General features: G+C 37.7%; 1 protein-coding gene across 10 annotated transcripts in view; it reads right to left on the bottom strand.

Annotated features, from left to right (window-relative positions):
• The window catches only part of AHI1 (Abelson helper integration site 1), a 101,780-nt gene that overhangs the window by 46,488 nt on the left and 32,303 nt on the right, over window positions 1-22,989 (bottom strand). For all 10 annotated transcript variants that reach the window (XR_002437620.1, XR_002437619.1, XR_002437618.1 and 7 more), the window contains 3 exons: window positions 22,105-22,245; window positions 17,948-18,150; window positions 7,907-8,015 (listed from right to left, as the gene is read on the bottom strand). Coding sequence is in view for 7 of the 10 variants with exons in the window: in XM_021393236.1 (XP_021248911.1) it covers window positions 7,907-8,015; window positions 17,948-18,150; window positions 22,105-22,245 (453 nt within the window). In the remaining 3 variants the exon portion in view is untranslated. The remainder of the gene's footprint in view (window positions 1-7,906; window positions 8,016-17,947; window positions 18,151-22,104; window positions 22,246-22,989) is intronic.

Below are 22,989 nucleotides of genomic sequence, written 5' to 3'. Positions count from 1 at the left end.
TTCCTTTGAGTGTGCCTTAAGGTGACAGGAAACTCCAACATAAAAGTTTGAAGGAGCAATATGCAGAGTTTTAAGGTGATTCTGTCACCTCATTTGAAGTAAACAAGAAATCAGTCATTGTTTCCTACAACCTCCAGTGAGCAAGAAAGCAAGCCAACAGTGAGGAGACAAGCTCTAGTGAAACTCTCACTTCACCTGGATTAAAACAGCATGTTGAGGCCAGCTCTGTGAGTATTACCAAGTCACAAACTTGTGTGACAGTAGCAACTTATAAGTTACCCACCCACACAGGCCTTCACTTCTCTGTATGCCAGCAGAACTGGTACCAAGCTATAATGAGCTACATTGGTCCCAGAAACAATGCATAAATTGCAGACTTTAGTATGGTCCACCAATACCCAAAGTTAGTTTGAAAGGCACTGTATTACAAGAATTAGTCCCTTGAGAGAAGATGGTTCTGACTGAACTTGGTTTTCAGCAAGGAGGTTAACAAGTTGCACCTGAATCCATGAAAGTTCAGTTGTTTCACACAGATAAAAAAGATATATAAAGTTAACAAAGGATATTTAAAATAGCTGAAGAAATATGTATGCAAACAAAGGGTCAATAACACATCTTAAAAACAAGGTCATTTTTAAGAGTACTTGTTTTTTCTCACTTATCAAAACAGAAAATGAAATCAAGAGACCCAGGTCCCCTCTGGGGGAGATGCCTGTCTCCTGTACACCATGGCCACTACTGGGTCTTTTGCTCAGTCCTTCCATCTGCTCTGGAAATGGTAGGAACAGAAGGACTGGAGCAATACATAGAAGGATGAATTTGATCACCTCATTCGCGCATGCTTATTGCTATACGCATAGCAACGGTGCTGACATGAAGTTTCTTCTGGACAGAGGTGACATTTTACTCTAACAGCTCTTCGGCAAAAGTGCTTCCACCCCTAAAAACAGCTAGAATTCCATTTAAGCATGCACTTTGTCAACATGTGCTGTCTCATGCCTCAATAGTTCAAAAAATACAGACAAGCTGAGACTGAAAACAGTTAACAAGACCTCTCTACTTAGGAATTAATTAGATCTGGTTGTTTTAGGATCCATATAATTGAGAAAGTAAGGGCACACTCAGGCCAAATCACTTTTGGCAGAGTCTTTCCACAGTACTACGTCACACCCTGATTTTGCAATCTATACCTGCTACTGCCAAACAGAGAGTAATGCTTCATTTAATCCACACCCTTGTATAATTTGGCTGAGAGCACTTCCTTTACCCTGAAGGCATAGCAGTAATTACCTTAACATACACCAATTTCAAGTAAATATAAATGGTGTTCTTTTGATAAAGTTTTTGGAATCTTCAAAGATTGCTGTTATTGTGCTATGTGTTTAGTGTAATTTTTAGTGAAACATTTTAATTAACTTGCCCAGAAGAAACATGAAAAAGAACATATAATAAAGGAACATGTGTATCTTTGATCTCAGTATAAACAATTCTTGCAAGTTTAACTAGAAAATACAAACTCTTCTGACATTTATAACATCTTATCAATCAGATAGAGAAAACTGGATAACCAACCTTTTAAAACTGAAGAACTAGATTGTCATTAATTTTAATGGTTTTGTCTCTATGTCTTTACTATTCTGTTAGAATATTTTTGTGGTTTGATGAATCTATTCATACATCTTGTGTTTTCAAATTACAAAAAGATTTTTACTATTCATTTTATAAATGTAAGCACTCAGCTCTTTTACTTTAAATTAAGGTCCTGTGTTTGTGCATTGGGACAAAACTCTGACACTGGCAACAGATAGTGGTGTCACAGTATGAGGGTGCCACAGAGCTCTGTTAAGTTCCTCTCCCTGCAGAATTTCCTGAGCATCCTGTGAGCCATGGCAAAGACATGGCTCTGTCCTGGTACTCTTGAATTAAAAAAAAAAATCTTTTCTTACTCTGTTCTCTTTAATATCTTGTCCCTAAATGCAAGGTGAGAGATAAGAACATATTAAAATGAACCATCTTCCCAACGGGAACTCCCATTCAAATTAACACGCAGACATACATAATAAACATTTTAGACCTAATGTTCTGCTTTGTTTTTACCTGGCTTCAGTGCAGATATCTCAGTTCACATTTGCTGAAAATCTGATGTGCATGTTTAGCTGGCACTTTGTCTCTACTCAGTTCTTATCTTCTTCTGAGAATAAAGAGAAATTCTAGCAATTGGATCCAAGACTATGCAGTGCTTTACAGTTAAAATACAGCCTTGTATTGAACCTAAAGACATAATCTTTGCTTATTAGGAGAAAACAAAAAAAGGCAAAAACCTAGAGACTGAAATAAAATTTATTCACTTAAGTGCTAGTTTTCTGTTCTTTCTCATAATAGTTACTTTTATCCAAACTGTTTGTGTGTTAAAGTAATGTTATGATTATTCCATGGTGAAAAGGAAGCTTGCAGCTCTCTCTCTGAAGTACTAAAAATAAATAGGAAAAGATAAAAATATCAGGCCACCAGGGGAAAAAAAAATACTAAAACTTCTGTGTAAGTATCATTCATTTCATTCTTTTCTTAAACATTATCTACTTCCCTTTTGTAAGTATTCTAATGTATAAAAAAATGAAAAATATTTCCCATCATTACCTGTTTGTTCCTCCTGGCATCCTGCATTACATTCAAAACCTTTCAAATAAAAATGGTTCAGTAACCCCACTATTAGGTATGTATTTGGCAGTCTTCACCACAGAATGCTCCTGCCACTATTTTAAGATGCAGGACTGAAGAGAAGGATCTCAAAGCAACTCAAAATTTCTTTCACTTGAACTTGGACATTATGTAAAACTGCTATACCATTTCCATAGCTCCAATCTATAAAACCCTGCAGGCTTACACGTTTTTCCCCACCACAACAAATCTAAATGAATCTTTTGGGTGAGCTAATAAGGCAGCACACACTGAAGTTTAACAGGGAATGTGTACACCCAGATTTTTTTCAAGAAAAAATTGTGAGTTCTTTGCTTAACTTTACCTTCTCCACAGTAAGTCTTTTATACACACTTAAACTATTCCTTAAAAAAAAAAATAAGAAGAGATTTTATTCCTAATATAAAATCTGATAAAATACAATACTTGCAGTAATGTTAAAAAAAAATAAAAAATTACATATTTGGTGATGCCTGTGCCATTCAGTTTGTTTGCATGAATCAGGTCCCTGTAAACAGATCCCTCTTAAATGGCACTTCTACTGGCACTCCCACTAAACAGAAATGGTCCCTCAGGGTCAGCATTATATAACTTCTGCACAGTAGTGTGGGAAAGCCTGTAGTGCTTGCTGCTGGCTGTACTGTATGCTTTCTCTTAGTCATCTTCTGTCTGTTAACCAACACTTTCAGTTCTCTTTGAACATGCCGCCAAACCATGTTCAAATACCAAAAGAGATACATTACAAACATTGTATTTCATGTTGTACTTGGACTACATGGCATATATACTCGCAGTCTTCAATTAGTATGCATTCTGTCACCTCTTTAATATCTCTTCAGTCTCTAGGTTAATTTACTACTGTTTATTTTCACATTAGAGAAGTAAGCTACTCTAATAGTAAAACTGAATTCACTGTTCATTTGATACATTTTCAATGATAGTTTCTGTCTTTTTTTTCCCTGATAGTTACTTCCTCAGAGATGCAAAGAGTAAGGCCACGCTGACCTTGCCTTCTATATACTTTCCCGCTTGACTGACACAAAATTACATCTGAAGCAAGAAAAATATTTCCCAAAACAACAATAAATCATTAGAGTCTCCAGGCACTGTAATGGTAGTATTGAAGACAGATGCTATAGTGCTGGGGAGGAAATATAAAACATTAAAATAATGTGTGCTCCTTTGAGGATGTAAATTTTGACACTTCGGTGACTCTACAAAAATGTGGATTTTGTTACTTGATGTACTCTACTTATAATCTACTTCTACAAAAGTGTATTTTAAAAGTCTTCAGTTGGCGCATAAATATTTTTTGATGGCTAAAGCAGAAACTGACTTTACTGTCTGCGTCTGAAAAGATAAATTTTGAATAGTCTATCAAATACAGTGGAGGACTTAAATGCAAAGTCAGTTTTGCTTACAACTTCAGAGAATGACCACTTTGAAGCTTTTCCTTTATACGGGTGGAAAACACCTCTGACTGTCAGTTATGTTAACGGAGAGAAAATTTCTAATTATTCCCAACCTTGCCAAAGCATTATGTTTTTTTGTGTTAGAGATTTCTTTAAGATACAAGAACCATCACGTTTCTAGCACATAACGTAATTAATTTTTAAGAGCAAGTTTAATTAACTGTTTTTTGAAGTCAAATTTTTAATGAAAAGATCTATGCAATATTTATAGCTGAGTTTCAATCTCCCACATAGTTAACAATTAGGGTCACCGCTAATTACAATTACCTATAACATAAAATTTATTTCAGAAAACAGGCCCCAAACACAGTGAGAGTTACTGAAGAGACACTGCTGAATACAGCCAAGAAATGCAAGCCAGTTCTTTCACGGAATGCCACAGATATGCAAAACCATGTCTTAGTGCGTAGGAAAACGACTTCACTGCCCAAAGATGCTTAAACTATTAAGGAGCCAAGGCAAACAAAAAGAGTGGAGATTTTAATGTGAGTAAACTGATAATTGAAAGCTGGTGCTTTTGCAACTTCCTACTTGTTTCATCAAAAGGGTAAAATTATCTGTCTCATTACGTTCTAATCCCGGCTCACATTCCCTATTAGTGGGTGAACAATAAAATGCTTGATGAATTTTGCCTCACAGTGAGAGGAAAAGCTGACATCAAAGGATCAAAAAGTAACGTTGCTATGAACACTTGGTTCCCCCAAGACAGTTATCCTTGCGGTAACGTTTCTGACACCTCCTGCTTCTATACTCGGCACCGGTGACACTGCATCTCAAGTGCTGTGATCAGTTTTGCACCCCTCACTACAGGAAAAACATTGAGGCACTGGAGCATGTCCAAAGAAGGGCAACACAGCTGGTGAAGGGTCTGGAGCACAAGTCTTATGAGGAGCAGCTGAGGGAAGTGGGAATGATTAGTCTGGAGAAGAGGGGAGTCAGGGGAGGCCTTATAGCTCTCTACAACTGCCTGATGGGGAGGCAGGGGTCTGCCTCTACTGGATACAACAAGATTTAAAAGTCAGGAAAGATTTGCAGTGTTACTGCTATTGCTGATAAATCACAAAGGTAAATAATCGGCTCTTCCACTCTTTCTACCTAATGGAAGACCTGGACAATTGTTATGTTAAAAGAATAAAGTGCTGCATGTATCCAGGCTACTATACTGTCCACGTCTCAAGACATAACCACGATCTTAATAGACCGAGAACATACAGCAGTTACATAGCTAGAAAGACTGCTAACAGGATTTTACACGTGCTACCTGTATGGATTCTACTGTAATGTGGATTCTGCGATTTATTTTGAGAAGCATTACACACACAACAATAAGGTGACTGGGGAGTGTGAGGAGAGAGAGTAACAGCCAGCATAACCCTAAGGAAGAGGTAAACATCCACTGGATAAAAATGAGGGATTACTGTATTACAGGTGCTTAATGATGCCATACTATTTAATGATATGACAACAGTGCATATATATATTTAAAAAGAAGGTTTTCTCCTTCCAGCACTTTCCATAAGTAAGAAGATCTGGTTTAGTATAGGCTACATTATGTTCAAAAGTAAAACTAAACTGGCAGTTCAGAGCTAAAACCGCCAGCTTTCTTCACACTTAATAACAAACGGGGAAAGATTAAGTGAGTAGAGCTTTCTCCTGCATTTCAATGAAGACAATTCTATCACACCAGTAGAACTTGAAAGACTCCAAAATGACAGATAAAAGTCATTTAGGATTTGTTCAAATTTTCTTACAGGAAATCTATTTCAATTGTGCTCCACTGAATCTTTCACGGTCATCTTCCCTTATAAAACTTCATTTTCTTACTGCCTTCATTGACTGAAGAAAGACCATTAAACTGCACCTCTTTTTACTCTATTTCTACTCCATAATTAATACCCTGTATCTGAGGATTGATTTGTTGCGGTATTAGTCATTTTCAGCAGCAACTGTACTGGAAGCTCACAAACAGCACATATCTATGTTTGAGCATGCTATTTAAGAAGTCTCCATCAACACATTCATCTGTGCTTCCTCAAGCTCCAAGAAACTGCTTTGAGCAATAGTACATATATATTTTTGAAACAAAGTATGTGTTTAAGTCCCTTAAAGGGCTAGTCCAATTATTGTAACCACTTATTTTAACAAGTCACAACAGATAGAATGAGATAGCATATTATCCTCCTTCTGTAAGATTTTCATACGCTAGAAACAATAATTATTTGCTCTGAAATACAAGGATATTATTATGGCTCTAACAGCTCTTAAAGTAGAAAAACAAATGAAGAACTTAACTGGTAGTTAGCTGTTTGTGCTGAAGCTAAGAGTGACTGCAAGATTGGTTCACCCTTTGGTGCATGCTGAGGACTCGATCTTAATAAATACATAATGTAATCAAAACACGATTCGCAAAGAAAATGATCTCCCTTTAGGATATAATTCTATATAATTATAGATACCATTGCTTTCTGTACTATCAACATTTTAAATCCCTACTACCTTTCTCCAGTTCACCATTCCACAGACTTCTTCTTACTTTTCTCAAAGATACAAAACCAATAACACTTGGAAACTAAGATGCCAATTTGTGGTAAACAAACACCACAAAAAGGCATAGATTCATTGTTTATATTTTTCTCAAAATCTTTGAACACAAAACGTTTTAGAAAAAAAGCCTCTTAAATATAGACAAAATACAAGTGCAAACAGACTACTGAGCAGTACTGCTCCTAAATGAACTACTTTTCTTATTGCTGTTTTCCTACATTAATATATATGATTTTAAAAATATGATTTCATTGTTTTCAAATTTCAATTGTTTGCCTGTGTTCAAGATACATTAAACAAAATGTTAAATTAAGAAAAGTTGGCAATCACACACTGTTCTAGCAACTTCCAGCACTAATAAATAAATGTACAACCTAAAGAAAAATAATATTATAAGGGAACAAATACCAGCATGAGATTACACTGTATTACACTGCACTTCATTAGGAACAATATCACTGTAGCAGATCAACAAGAAACACTGTATCTGTGGTATGCCTGGAATTGTCTCAAATACTTGCAAGATAAGACCATCGCCATGACAATAGACAAACAGCTCAAGGATGTGGTTGGAGGAGGGAGCACTGTGGAGACAGGATGGCCTCATTCTGGTCCAAATTCCCCTGTTCAAGGAGGACAGAGTGACCACTGATTGTGGACCCCACAAATCTAGCAGGCATACAAGGATTCCTGAAAGAAGTTCAGGTGAGACTTCTGGACAAGCGCTCTCACAGACAGAGGACCACCATTGGCTGGATCAACACCGGTACCTGGACCAGTGATTTCTTTCTCAGTCCACCTCTTTCTCCTTTTTTTCCCCCTCTCTTTTAAAGTTGCTATGCTATGCAAGGCTCTATAAAGTTGCATAGTTTAACTGCACAGCTTAGATAAATAGAACTGTAAGAGTGCCAATACTTTTAAGATAATTGCATTGTCGAGATTCTCGTTAAAACTGATGATTGTGTTTGGACTCTGAGTGTCATTTCACCTTAGTTCAACTGAAGGGATTTGCAAATTTGGTCACATATCTCTCACTTTATGGGTGGAATGTGACAACCACATTTAACAAACTGGCCAATCTATGGAAGATCTACAAAGCACGATTTATAAAGATAGAAAAAAATTATCATAGAAGTTTTGACCCATTTGCTAGAGAGAGTAATCAAATAAAGAAAGAAACACACTGCTTTTACCTGAGAAAGAATACAGTGGATTCAGTGAAGTGCTCAGAGTGTTCGGCAGCCTTAGTTTGGAGTGTGGTGACAGCGACAATGGAGCAGGAAGCAAGAGATTTGAGCTCGTCTGTAATAGGAAAGACAAATCAGAAACTGAAGTGTAATTTCCTGGGTTACTTGATGCAACAGCAAAGAGAGAAATAATTACTCATTCTAAAGTACTATTAAAATATAGGAAAAATATAAGACAAGCTAATGGCAAATAGCAATTTCAATGGGTAGGTTTTTTGAACACTTAGCTGTGGAAAAATCATTGACAGAGCTACAAACCGAACTGCATTTTCACAGAGACACAAAATCTCAAGTAGTGAAAAGTGTAAAAAGGAAAAAAAGCTGTAATTGTCATCTTGTTCATCTTAGTGCATAAAAATTAAATGGCATTTATATATAGTTATAAACTGCAGTATGTAAAATAACTTCTCACTTTTCAGTACTCAAACTATGCAACATCTAAGAAGAGATTACACAATATTAGTCCGAGATGAAAAAAATAATCTTAAACCAGTCCTAACACCAAACTTATTTCTACAAGTCAATACAGCTTACTTTGTCCAAAATACCAGACATATCCTTCAAGTAAGCTACACAAAAAATACCTGCAGTCATAATTTCCATAAAAACAAAGATAACAAAGTTAAAATTTGATTTGCTGTGGAGTTTCTTGGCATACATGAAGCTGGTACAATGCATAAACCTTTCCCAAACTTTACTCAATACATTATCCCATAGAGCCTATGCAAAAAAAAATATGACAATCAGGTTTTCACATAATCAAATCAAGAATTTTACTACTTGGTAAACATTTTAACTAGCTTCCTTTGGTAAACTGGCCAAAGGGAAGGGAAGATAGATGTTGAAGTATTTGTAACTTTCCCCCTCAAAACAGATCTGAATACTAAAATTTTGGGCAGAGTTATTTTACATAAAAAAACATAATTGTTAACCCTTTCAAAAATCAAGCCCATTTCACAATCTAGCACCGTCACTTAATGCAACTAAAACCCTACTTTCAGTGGTGCACTTTCTTGGGTTTCAGTAAACTTTAATCAGACCCTTAAACTTCATTTGGGGGCCAAAATATCACAATGACATTTTTCAAATTTTCAATCTATTGGCTTCTAAATTCTATTTCAAGAAATGGAGACAGCTAAAACAAAGAGAGTCAGTGGCTTATTTCCAGAATTTGTATAATTTATGTAAGTACTACTTCTGTCATATAATAAACAGTTCAACGGGTTTCAATAAAGCAGAGTATTTGGTTGTTGGCACGTGTTCTGGGTTGATGCACCAATAATGCATGTTGAGCAACCTGACTGAGACATAGAGGATATCTGTCATCACCTCTTCTGCATTATTACATTAGACCTTAACCTTACTACATTTGGATATTATGTAGAAAAATGGATTTAACTACTGAAAGAAGCACCAGATAAAAACTGTAGTCTCTTAGCAACTGCACACAATTCTTACGACTATACTCCAAAACATGACAGAAAGAATCATAGAATCCTTGGAGTTAGAAGGGACCTTCAAAGGCCATCTAGTCAAACTCCCCTGCAGTGAACAGGGACATCCACAGTTAGACCTGCCCAGAGCCTGGTCCAGCCTGGCCTTGAAAGTCTCCAGGGATGGGGCATCCACCACATCTCTGGGCAACCAGAACTAGTGGACACAATATAAAAACATTTAAACATCTAGATATTAGTGAATTTAACTGAATGTTAATAAACAGCAATTGTGAAATGTAAGCAGAATGGCAAGGACTGCTCAGAACAACAACCAGAACCAATCTGGCTTTTGTTAAATTTACATATGTAAGCAATTAAGTTTCATTAATATGAAGTTTTCTCTGATAGACACAAATACAGTAGAAAGCCATTAGCTTATGTCTTTACTCAAACACAGAAAAGTAATCTTGTTATGCAAACACGCTGAGCTCAGTTTCCCAGTATTTCATCTCCTGTTACTGACTGTTAACTCCAGTGGGAGCATTTCTGCAGGAAGACAAATTAGAAGATCAGTCCCTTGCGTGAATTCTGTGACGGGTGCACATTATAGTTTTTTCCATAATCAATGGAACAAATGCATATTTTCCAGTTAAGAATACTCATGAAACTTTTTGGAATTCCTCTGACAGCAAACAACTGCTTCCCAGTGCTACTACGGAATAAAGACAGGTTGAATGTATCAGCCTTTGGGAATCAAACTAAACAAAGCAGAGCAAACAATTTAAAACTAGCTCTTAGAAACTCTTACTTCTCTGGCTCATCCTGAGGAGGGGGAGGGAATCAGGAGAAACTTGTCTTGATTGTGGTGCTTGCATTATATTACGTGAGAGATATGAAACGTATGTAAAATGTTCCTGTACAGCATTTGATTCATTTCTCTTTATTTTCCTGCTGTATTGCCCTAATACTCTTGTTACATATGCTTCTAAATCAAATGCATTAGACACATACATTAGAAGTGAATGTGCTCATGCAGATTTAAGAAAATAAGCATTTTAAAATGCAAAATAAGATATACCTTACTATTCTTCTCCAAATCCTTAAAAGCAAAAAGAAAAAAAAACCCACCATGCTTTTATAAAAGTGAGATTTAAGAAAGTTTTAAATCACGTATCTAATCTGCTAGTTTTGTTTTTGTTGCCCTCTTCTTTTATGACAAACATTAACTATATTGTATATTTTATATGCAACCCAAGACAATTCCTCTTCACCCAATGAGGCCAAGGCAAACCAAAAGGTTGGACACCTCTGTTTTAAATGTAAGAAATCTTACAAGAGTGATGCATTCCTCCCCTTAATGGCAGGGAAGTTCACTGCAGGTGAAATATATAAGACTGCCTATCTGAAGTAAATGCAGAACGAGAGTTTTTATGATTTTAGTGCCATGCTCCCAAGTACTATTTAAATCTCTTTAAAGGTCCAAAAAGAAAAAAAATCACCGGCAATATTAAAACAGAGGAAGGAAGCATTCAGCTTCAAAATGAGAACTAATGATTCACATAGGTGTTTCCAGGTAAAGTATGGTGTCTTTTGAAGAGTAACTAATTTTCCTACAACAGACATAGAAGGCTACAGAATAGAATGAAGCAATCTTTCAATTTTTTTTATTTTTTTTTTTTTGAAATTCATGCTGAGGAAAGGCATTGCTAAATACCTTTACAACAACGAGCAAAGTTGGCTAAGATGACCAACCATCAATCTACTTATTTTTCACAACAGGCTTTGCTTGCTTCATGCAAAAACCACAGCTTTATCAAAGACACAGTTTGCTACTATCCTGAATTGAGTAAAACTAAGAGTTATAACATTTGTGTAGTTTTTGTAGCAATAAAAGGATACCTAGATAATTTTTGCCAAGTTTAAACAAAGCTGATTTGCATTTTTCTTTTTTGTGTTTAGGGAGCTCTACGCAAATTATGCAAATAAACACTTTCAGTGGAACTAGTTTTCACATTAAAAGTGAATTCTGTGAGACAAAAAAACAGAATACTGCAAAACTTGACATGCTGACAAGAACCACTTTTTTTCCACAAGAATGCAATTTTATGATCTTTGCAATCAATACAAGCAAGATTTCCATATATATATCTATACTTGCAAGTCAAATCAAGTTGGCCAGCTCTATACTACCTCTTACTCTTTTAGTTTTGTACAGTATGGACAAAGCCATTGTCTGTAGCAGATATAACTCAACACACAGCAATTATATATATTCCATTCCTCAGTTCTGCCATAGAGTTCCTGCATTTCAATTACAGGCTCACCATAAAACCTTTCTTCCTTTTTATTTAAGATCTTGTTATTACTGATGTTAAGAATTAAATGTTTGAAGTAGTAAGCTTCTTTCTTTTAGCCACAAAGAAAACCAAATTCTTTGTTCAAGGTACAAAATAGTTAATTCTAGGCTATGTTACGCAGCTTCACTCAGTCATGATAAGAGAGTACGATCTTTCCTGGTTTGAACGAAACTGGTATTTCTTCAGCATAAGAACATGCATGGAAATATGCGTGTTAGCAGAACTGGCCAATGGCATCAGCAAAAGCAGTAAAAACTGGATCTGTTAGCATAGTAAAACCCCTGTAGACTATACATAAACTGTGGACTACATCAAGGTTGGTTTTGATTCTAGCTATCAAAAATATGACCTGAAAAAAAAATCCATGACTCTTCTTTACTAGTTAAAGAAAACCAGTAACCTTTTCCTGGAAATGTAAATGGATGTAACTCATATCTCATTCAAAATGGACCCAAAGATTGTCTTATGATTTTATTTCTCCTCCTTCTAAAGAAAACAGACACCAGAAACACTTTGACTCACAGCTGCTCAAATATGGATAGAAACCTCTTCCTCTGCATTTGATGGTAAAAAGCCACTAGGACATAACCCCAAAAACAGCACGCAGTTTCAGGTAACCGTGTAAATACTCAGACAGTTGTAAGCTCCCCCCCAGCTTTATTCACCTCTACCCAAGTATTTGCTTAGGCTCTAGGCTTTTCCTACCACATATAATTTTTTTTTCTAGGTAGAATTTCTGATTTCTTTGCTTTTCCAGAGATGTTCAAAAGGTGTTTTTTTCCAGTGAAAACTTCATTATCATCCCTATTATTCTGGAACACAAAAAAGTGAATTTCTATAAACCAGTTTGCATATCATTTCATTGCTTCTAAAATGAAGCATTTAAACAAAAACTGTAATCTAATTAATGTTGACTAGTCTCCATTTGCTTACTCCAGAGATCAACTATAATGTAAATAAAGAGAAAGCAAAAAAACCCTGACAATTTCCTCATAATAAAGCAGCACTTTTGAATGTAAATTTATAGTTAATCTCTTTTTGTTTGAATAAGAAATGAATTGCTTACTCCAGTTAACAGAAAAAATAAAAGGAATTTGTGAAACTTTATTAAAAATCCACTGAGGTGTAATCTTGCATATCACAGAATCATCATAGAATAGCTTGGTTTCGAAGGGACCTCAAGGATCATCAAGTTCCAATACCCCTGTCACAGGAAGGATTGTCAGACACTAGATCAAGTACTAGACCAGATTGCCCAGGGCCCCATCCAACATGCCCTTAAACATCTCCAAGGAAGAGGCATCCACACTCCTCTTGATTTACAGTATTTCAGTATTTGAGCCACAAACCGTGTTCCTCCCACACCCACCATGCTGGAGGAAAGTATCTCCACTCCCAATAAACATTAATTTTAAAAGTGGGCAACAATGGTATTAAGTGAATTGAATCAGTGTACGTTTATGGTATTTTCTTGCATAAAATGTCCTCATTAACAAAAGTCGCTTCTCCACACCTTGGTGATAATAAGATAGCTTGCACAAGCAGATGTGATCTGTTCTCTTTTACCAGTATGAGTGAGCCAAGCTTTCTCTGCTCTTATATGATTTGAATAAACATAACACTGCTCAGATATCCCTCTCTCCTTTGTTCAGCAGGGAGAAAACAAACAGTGAGTAACATTTCCTTAATATTAGACAAACATTAATGACAGCAAAACTAAGGTGACAAAACTGGAAATAAAATTAAAGGACCAATCAGCAAAAGCTACATGCATTAAAATGCTTAAGATCATCCTAATTCATCCCCAGATAAAACAGTTAAAATGGCTATAGATTTATGCCAGAAAATGACTGCAATACATTTCTCATGCCTGACATACCTTCCATATAAAGTGGAAGCCATGGAAAGAAAAATAGCACGTACCAGAAGTATCAGATATCACAATACAGTCATATAGCTTAATCATCGAAGTTCAATATATTAAATGTAATCTGAGGTAGAATGCTTCTGGATGTTCTCCCAGTACCTACTCTCTTGATGAATTCTGGTGTAGTAATACGGTCAAAGAACAAAAAAAACCATCAAACAGTTGTTGATAGTTCTGTGTATAGGAAAGAATTCTACACATTGCACTGAAAAATCTGAGTAACAGAATTTTGGCAATCACTTCTATAACCTTTTCATAACATTTTTTCACAGAAATATGCTGTGAAGATGACTGGAAAAAGCCAAGCATTCTTAATTAAGAATTATTCATGTACTAAGAGATGAGGCAGCCAACATATAATTGGTTCCAGCATTAGTACTACAGAGTATAAACAGATGTTGTCCTTAAGGTTTTTTTCTCTTTCAAGTCATAGCATGGAATTTTTGACCAAAAAAAGTAATCACAGCTAGAATACTTTACCTCTACAAGAAGCACTTCTCCCAGTATTTACATATCATATATCACCCTCTTGTTATGAAAAGATATAAACAGGTGTTTTGATTGACAGGTGGAAATGAAATTTTAAGTACATAAATAGAAACACTGAAAGAAAAGCATTTATGCATTCTTTCAATGACTGAAGATGAGTTAAGTGTTTCTTTATCAAAAACTTCTGTGAATAGAAATGTACCTTAGCATTAATTCCCTGAGGCAGAAATAAGTAATACAAAGGCTGCTCCAAAATCAGCGCCTCCTATTTTATTACACTGGCCCATGACATCAGAGGCGGATGTTGGTGGTATGACAGTAGAGGTTGAACCTTCCCACCAGTATTCAATTATATTTTGTTGCTGTGTGACAGATGGCAGCAGAGGGGCAGTCTGACAAAATGGCTTCTGATATGGAAGCGTTTATGAAGCACAGGTGTGTCACTGAATTCCTCCATGCAGAAAAAATGGCACCCATTGACATTCATTGATGCTTGTTGAATGTTTATGGGGACCAAACAGTGAATGTGAGCACAGTGAGGTGCTGGGAGGTGAGTTTGATGAAAGCAAATTGTAGAACAGAAAACAAGAACTCAAGTCTATACATTAACAGAAACCTTAGCAAAAGCTTGCAAAAAACAACCTCTATCAAATGCAATAAAATCCAGGCAGGGAGGAGACAAATGAAAACCACATCAGTATTCACAGACTTCTGTTCTGCATGCATACAGCTGCATCTTTTACCAGCAGCTCCTGGAAACAATACCCATGATTTCAACCAAGGCAGGCATACTGCACAGGGTAGAAGGGATGAGGTGAGCATTCAGAATTTCAGGCAGAACCACAGAACTCATCTCTGGACTGCACAGGGCTACTGAACTTCTTTGGTTTGACCATGATGGCTGTTAATGACTGTATCAGTGGTGCAGGGACCAATGATATGGTAACAGCAGCACATAAAACAAATTAGGATTGTATTCACAGTTCCAAGAACATGCAAACAAGTACATGTTGGAGTTGTCCCTACCTATCTGAGGCATAAGGCTTCAAAAGGCTGAGGTTGTTTGTCATGGTGATCATCTTTCAACCCTTGCATTCTACTGAGCACAGAAAGCTGCAGAAGCTGTCTACACAGTCTACACAGCATCATGCAGTCAGTGTGCCTTTGAGAACCTAGGGTCTTGCAGGAAAGGTGTGTGGTATGGAGTTCCTCTATTTCCTTGTTTCAGTGGGTCACCAATACATGGACTCACAGAACAACTCAAACTGGAAGGGACCCACCAAGGATCATTGAGTACAACTGCTGGCTCCATACGGTATCACCCAAAATTCAAACTGTATGCCTGAGTGTTGTCCAAATGCTTCTTGAACCCTGGCAGATTGGAGCTGTGACCACTGCCCAGGGAAGCCTGCTCCAGTGCCTGACCACACTCTCACACAATACCAGTTGTGGGTGATGTATCTGAGGAAGGAGGGAAAGGGATTCTTTGTCACATCTACCAATATGACATGAGTCTACAGCACATATGGTAAACAGTGCAAGATGGCAATATAGATAAATGCTCCATTCAGTGGAAGTTCGAAAAGCAATGCACGGTATAGACTAGACAACACCATGGAATAGACATCATTGTGGGAGTCACCATACATCTTGTTTAATATCTCAATACCTACATTAATGATCTGGACAAGGCAACTGAATGCACCCTCAGTAAGTTTGCAGATGAGACCAAGCTGGGAGGAAGTGTTAATCTGACTAAAGATAGGAAGGGCCTACAGAGGGATCTGAATAGGCTAGATCAATGGGCTGAGGCCAGCTGAATGAGGTTCAACAAGACCAAGTGCCAGGTCCTGCGCTTTGTTCAAAGGAATCCGATGCAATGCTACAGGCTTGGAACAAAGTGGCTGGAAAGCTGCATGGCAGAAAAGGATCTCAGGGTACTAGTCAATAGCTAGCTGAATATGAGCCAACAGTGTACCCAGGTGGCCATGAAGGCCAACAGCATTCTGGCTTGTATCAGAAACAGTGTAGTCAACAGGAGCAGGGAAGTGACTGGCACCCTGTACTCGGCACTGGGGGGGCCACTCCTCAAGTGCTATGATCAGTTTTGCACCCCTCACTACAGGAAAAACATTGAGGCACTGGAGCATGTCCAAAGAAGGGCAACACAGCTGGTGAAGGGTCTGGAGCACAAGTCTTATGAGGAGCAGCTGAGGGAAGTGGGAATGATTAGTCTGGAGAAGAGGGGAGTCAGGGGAGGCCTTATAGCTCTCTACAACTGCCTGATGGGGAGGCAGGGGTCTGCCTCTACTGGATACAACAAGATTTAAAAGTCAGGAAAGATTTGCAGTGTTACTGCTATTGCTGATAAATCACAAAGGTAAATGATCAGTTCTTCCATACTTTCTACCTAATGGAAGACCTGGACAATTGTTATGTTAAAAGAATAAAGTGCTGCATGTATCCAGGTTCTACTTTTGCACAAGTGGAGCTTCCTTACACAGCAGCCTAGGGGATAATAAGGCTGACAGGCACTGCAGCTTCCTACAACAAATATTCCTGTCTCTCACTGGAATGGAGGTCCCTACTGATTCTCATGCTGGACTGCTGAAAATATAAGCATCACAAGTCCTTTTGAAGAAAAGAAATATCTACCCAAGACCTCAGTGGTTCATAAAGCTCTGCAAGGAAGGTCTCTAAGTTTTAATAAACATCAATGCTCTAGGACAGACATCAGACTGGATATAGACTTTTTCAAATACCATTCTGTACTGTTTAGAAACCCGTACAGTGAAAGGGCTCAGATGACTTTTCCAAAATCTCCCTAATATGTGGTCCATGAGCAAAGGGCTTGGAGGATGCTGTCCAAGACTTTGATCACAATTCTGCTCGTATCAGACTTGTTCATCCTGAACTGGTCTGTCACTGAGCAGTGGGAGTTTAGGATGACAAAACGACAGTGGCTGAAAGTCACTCATGGATTTCTCATGGATTGCAGTTCTTTCAGAGATGTACCTCCTCCTATCTTTTCTTTTGCATCCTCACACATCTCCTGTGCTTCCCTTTGTGCCTTTTCCATTATCTTGTCCTGCAGCTCCATTTGTGCATGGCTCTGTGTTTCTTCCTCATCTCCATCACCTTTGTGCCTCCTCAAATCCTCTCCCCTCTACTTCCAAATGTGCCTCCTCATGTGCTTCCCTTTGCACCTTCTCTGCAGGTGCCTCCTGCCCCTTGCAGCTACATCTTTCCTTAAATACGTTTTTCCAGTGGTACCATATGTTTTTCTGACCATTTTCAGTTCCATTGTGAAGGGGGTCCACACTACCTTTTGTGGAGCTGGCTGGCAACGGCTGCGCCCCACAAAAGGCAGTTCATCCCACACAATTGAGCCCTGCAGTCCTCTGACACGAAACTTCCACCTCTTATGCCAAACACAGTTCTAGAGGTGAACAGATGAAAAGAAATAACAACCACCAACCAATAACCTTCCTAAAGCTTGGCCATAATGATCCAGGGAGTAGATAGTATGAATGGCAATGGGCATTGACAAAATCCATTCCTTGCCACCACCAACTGATAAAAAAAAAAGTACTAAGCTTCACATGATTGACCTCTTCTAAAGAGTTAGTTACAGGTGCATTAATATTAAAGAAATATGTATTTATTTCTGAAGAGATCTGAAGACTATATACATATGTTTTGCTACATAAATCATTACATGAACATGAACTTTGCCTGAGGAAACTATACTCCTGGAAAATAGAAAAAAATGACTTACCGTTACAGAATCAAGTTTTTGTTTCAGCTTTTGCATTCGCATTGATGTTCTTGCAGCACCGACAAACTGATCTGCTGGAGACATTATGGAACTTTTTTGCATAGGAATTTCAGAAAAACTGCTAATAATTTGCGGTCCTCTTGGTGCAGCTGTGCTAAGTGATGAGCTAAGATCTTTTACAAGTTCAGCTTCTTGTTGTGCAACTGTGGAAATAACCAACATTAATATGTCAGGTGAAGACTTACATTGCCATGAGAAAAAAAAAATGTTCAATGACCACTGTCATTTTGCCAGTCATGTCTTCAGTGAGACACCATCAGAATTTGTACTAATAGCGCTATGGGGAAAACCTCAAAAAGACATGAAATTTTCCCCATATGCCTCCTGATCACAATGTCTCCCTTCTGTTATCTCTGTTCGGTAACCCCTCATTCTGCACTGATATTATGGTATTTCTGATAAACAACAGCATTCTCCACAAAGAACATTGAGGCTGTGAAAATATTTTCAAAAGCAAGGAAGTATATAGCTTGCAATAAATTCAAGTAAGCTTGTTATACTTGAGGAAAATTTCAGAAGTTGTTAGACACACATACAGGCACAGGAGTCACTCTTAGGAAGCAGCTGACTCTTCTAGAACAGGATACTTTTGATGAAAGTTATGCGTGCTCTCATTTAAATAAATAATTTGAGTTTTGTAATTTTTACGCTGTGGTCTCAAGCCAATAAACATTAACAGAATTCTTCATGTAACTTCTGTCCAAGATATTTATAAAACTTCTGGTGCACGTAAAACACATACTGTTGGAGTCTGAAAAAACTGCGTCAGTGACTAAAATTAGTATTACTGTATGATTAACTCTTTCAACACTATAGCAGTAAGACTATCTTCTGAAAGCAAAGTGTGTGCTTTCAGCCAAAAAAGGAACAAAAAGTTAGTAACAGACAATGTAGAAAAAACCACAACCTATGCAAAATCTTACTGTCACCAGTGACTTAGTTAAAGTCAGATGATACAAATAACTACCAGTGTGATATCACTACGATCTCTAAATATACATGCGCACACACATTATTAGCTTTTTAAAGATTCACTGCCTACTAAACAGTACTAAATTTGTTTTAAAGGAATCCTTCAACTGACAAATTTTCCATTGCTCTCTAGAACGCACACACCTTACTAGGTTGAAGTTCAGCACTAAATATTGACTGCGAAGTCATTCCACTTTACTTTCCTGTAAAAGTCAAGTGGTTCAATAGACAAATAACTTGAACTGTGAGATTTGATATGAGTAATCTCATTAGTACATGTTATTTTAAAAGCTAAGTTATAAAGTCAGGATTAGCTTTATAAACCTACGTTCATCGCAAATATAAATCAAACAAAAATCTGCTGGAGATATGCAAAATGTAATGCTTAATTCTCATTCACATGATCTACTGTCAAAATCTAATATAATGTGTGAAACTATGTCCTTAATTGAAACAGCGACACTGCTAAATCTAGCCACAAAACACAAAACCAGAGAAGACTGTAAAAGATAGTCTGGATTTTGTTCTGCAGATTACAAATTCACAGCTAGCATTTCTGCCCATCTTCTCTTTAACAAGGACATAACATTGAAAATAAACATAGCCACATATTCACACCAGATGCTTAACGTTAATAAAACAATACACACTATCTCATATTAATTATTTTCTATGCTATTCAGAATTATTTTGTAACAAAGACAATACAAAATACTGAGATTTTTTTAAGCTGTTCCCTAATTCTCAGAACAATGTTATTTTCTGGCTTCATAATCCACCTTGATATTGACAAGTGGAGTCTAAATAATACACGGGCTGCTCTGAAAATAATGCCTCCTATTTTATTATGTTGGCCCACAGTGTCAGAGGAGGATGTTGGTGGTATGGCAACAGAGGTTGAACCTTCCCAGCAATATTGTTACATTTTGCGGCCATGTGACAGATGGCAGCAGAGTGGCAGTCTGACAAAATGGCCTCTGAAATGGAAACGTATATGAGACAAAGTGTAGAATGGAATTCCTCAGTGTAGAAAAAATGGCACCCATTGACATTCATCAACCAATGGCATCCTGGCTTGCATCACAAATAGCGTAACCACCAGGAGCAGAGATGTGATCATCCTCCTCCTGCACTCAGCTCTGGTGAAGCTGCACCTCAAATGCTGTATTCAGTTTTGCGCCCCTCAGTACAGGAAAGACATCAAGGCTCTGGAATGCATCCAGAGAAGGGCAACAAAGCTGGTGAAGGGTCTGGAGCACAAGTCCTATGAGAAGCACCTGAGGGAACTGGGATTGTTTTGTCTGGAGAGGATGAGGTTCAGGGGTGACGGAGTTGCTCTCTACAACTGCCTGAAAGGAAGTTGTGGTGAGGTGGGGCATTGGCCTCTTCTCCAGCATAACTAGCGACAGAACTAGAGGGAATGGCCTCAAGTTGCACCAGGGGAGGTCCAGGCTGGAAACCAGAATCACAGAATCGCCATGGTTGGAGAAGAGCTCCAAGATCGCGTAGTCCAACTGTACACCTACCACCAATATTTTTCCTAACATCCAACCTGACTGTTCCCTGGCACAACTTGAGGCCATTCCCTCTAGTCCTACTGCTGTAACGAAAAATTTCTTCTCTGAAAAAGTGGTAACGTTCTGAAACAGGGTCACAGACCCTGGAGATGCTCAATAAAAAACTTAGATGTGGTACTAAGGGACATGGTTTAGAGGGGAAATATTGGTGGTAGGAGGACAACTGGACTTTATTATTCTGGAGGTCTCTTCTAACCTCAGTGATTCTATGACACTGCATGTTTACGGAGACCAAAGAGCGGATGTGAGCACAGTGAGGTAGTGAGTGGTGCATTTTAGCAGTGACAACAGCAACATGAAAGCTAAGGCACATTCCAAATGGCCATACACAATTGTCACACCATGAAATGTCTCGATCAGCTCATCCATGTGATTCAGTGGATTACGACCAGGAAACTGTGTATAGAGCTGATTATCAGCTTCAGCTTATTGGAAACAATGGCGGCAATGTTTGGATATTGCAAAGCTTGTGCCACGGGGGTCCCACAAATGATTACAGAGAAAAAGAAAGAACTCCATATGCAAGTTTGTCAGGACGTAATGAACTAATACTAGGTGGAAGATGACAGTTTCCTGGATTGCATCATTACCAGTCAAGAGATATGGTGTCACCACTATATGCTGGAGTCAAAACAGCAGTCCATGGAGAGGTGACGTGAATTTCATACTAAAGAAAATGTTCAAGACACAGCCCTCAGCAGGTAAAGTGATGTGCATTGCCCTCTGAGATAGTAAAGGGGTAATCCTTTCCTGTAACCCAGACAAACCATGAACTCTGACAGCTATGTTCCGATGCTGACTAAGCTGAAGGCTCACACTTCCAGGGTCAGACCGGACAAGAAGACAACCTTTCCCTTGCAACATGATAGCAGGCCCCATTAACAGTCTGAAGAGCAAATTGTCAGCCCTGGCAACTGTGAACTGTCTTACAACACCCACTGTATAGTCTGGATTTGGAGCCTTCTGACTTACATCTGTTTGGATTGATGAAAGATGGACTGTGTGGGCAACATTTTCCAAGCAAAGATGCAGTCACTGCAGTTGTGAACCAGTGGGTCACTTCCACTGGTGCAGATTTTCATAAGCACAGCATGCAAGTACTTGTTCATCGCTAGTGAAAATGCGTAGCTAATGGTGGTGACTACGTTGAAAAATAAGTGTTTTGTAGCTAAGAATTTGCTTTAATAGTGTTATTGTGCTCTTCATACCTGTTGCAGTTTCCATGGAAATAAGTAGGAGACATTACTTTCAGAGTGACCACTGTATTTGCACAATGCTGCCTAAATGCCAAGAAGTAGTGAGCAAATCACACAATAACATACAACTATAATGTGTTATTGAAGTAGCAAGAATTCTGGTGATTGTCTAACCCAATTCCGTGTTCAGAGTTAAATCCAGTCACGTTTTGGTACCTCCCAGGATAAGGATATGTACTATCATCAATTGATCATTTCTTTTTTTTCTTCAAAAGAAGTACAAACACTAGGCAAATAACTACTAAAATAAAAAAAATTACATGCATACATATGAAGAGAGTTTGTACTGTACCTTTATAATCATAAATATACACAAGTATTGGTTGGTTTTGACCAAAGGCACAAAATGACACCATATGTTCATGTGGATGAAAGGCAACGTCACGAAGTGGAGATGTGAAGGAAAGTTCAGAATATATTGCCACCTGATCTCCTACAAAAGTGAAATACAGCTATTGGTACCATGGAATTGTATTTAATACTGCTGACTAACTGCAGTATTTTGCAGTGCCAAAACACTTCAAGACTTTGTTTAGCTTTCTGAAGTAGGTAATGATTCTGAAGCTGCAAGCTAATTCATTTCTATACTATTAAAATATAGAGTCTAACATTCAGCTGAACAACTTAAACAATATATTACTGTAGTATAGCAAAACTCAAGTACTTAGAGAGTATATTACTGTTTGAGTTGGTTAAAGCTTATGTTATTAAAATGCAGTGACCACCATTTTAAATAAAAATTCTCCATACAATTTCCTTATTGAAAAGTAATACGTGACAGAAGACAAAAAAAAAAAAACAAACGTACTGCAAGCTTTTGAGTTATTCAAGAAGTCAGAAAGGTTAGGGCTGCTGCAACAGCTACAGGAAACCCCAGAGGATGCATCAGGTTAGCTGAACTGAGCTGTTCTGGTAAGCAAGGTCTGGAAAGGTGGTGTTACACAGTATTTGTTTGTGCTTTTATTATTTCACCAGAGATATCTATCTCAGTTGTGGATTTCATTTAGATAATACTGACCATGGGAGTGAAAACTGACCAAAACATTATTAAAAAAAATAAAATTTTTTGATGATGGCATTGTGTATACACAGTACGTGAATAGGTACATAGTACATAAAGTAAGCAAAAGTGAAAGCCTAGGGAAAATACATTAACACAGTCCTTCTCTCCTTCTAC

Source organism: Numida meleagris, chromosome 3, assembly GCF_002078875.1.
Source record: "Numida meleagris isolate 19003 breed g44 Domestic line chromosome 3, NumMel1.0, whole genome shotgun sequence".
Classification (NCBI taxonomy): domain Eukaryota; kingdom Metazoa; phylum Chordata; class Aves; order Galliformes; family Numididae; genus Numida; species Numida meleagris.
Note: the sequence above shows the minus strand (reverse complement) of the source record. Positions and strands in the feature narration are given on the sequence as shown.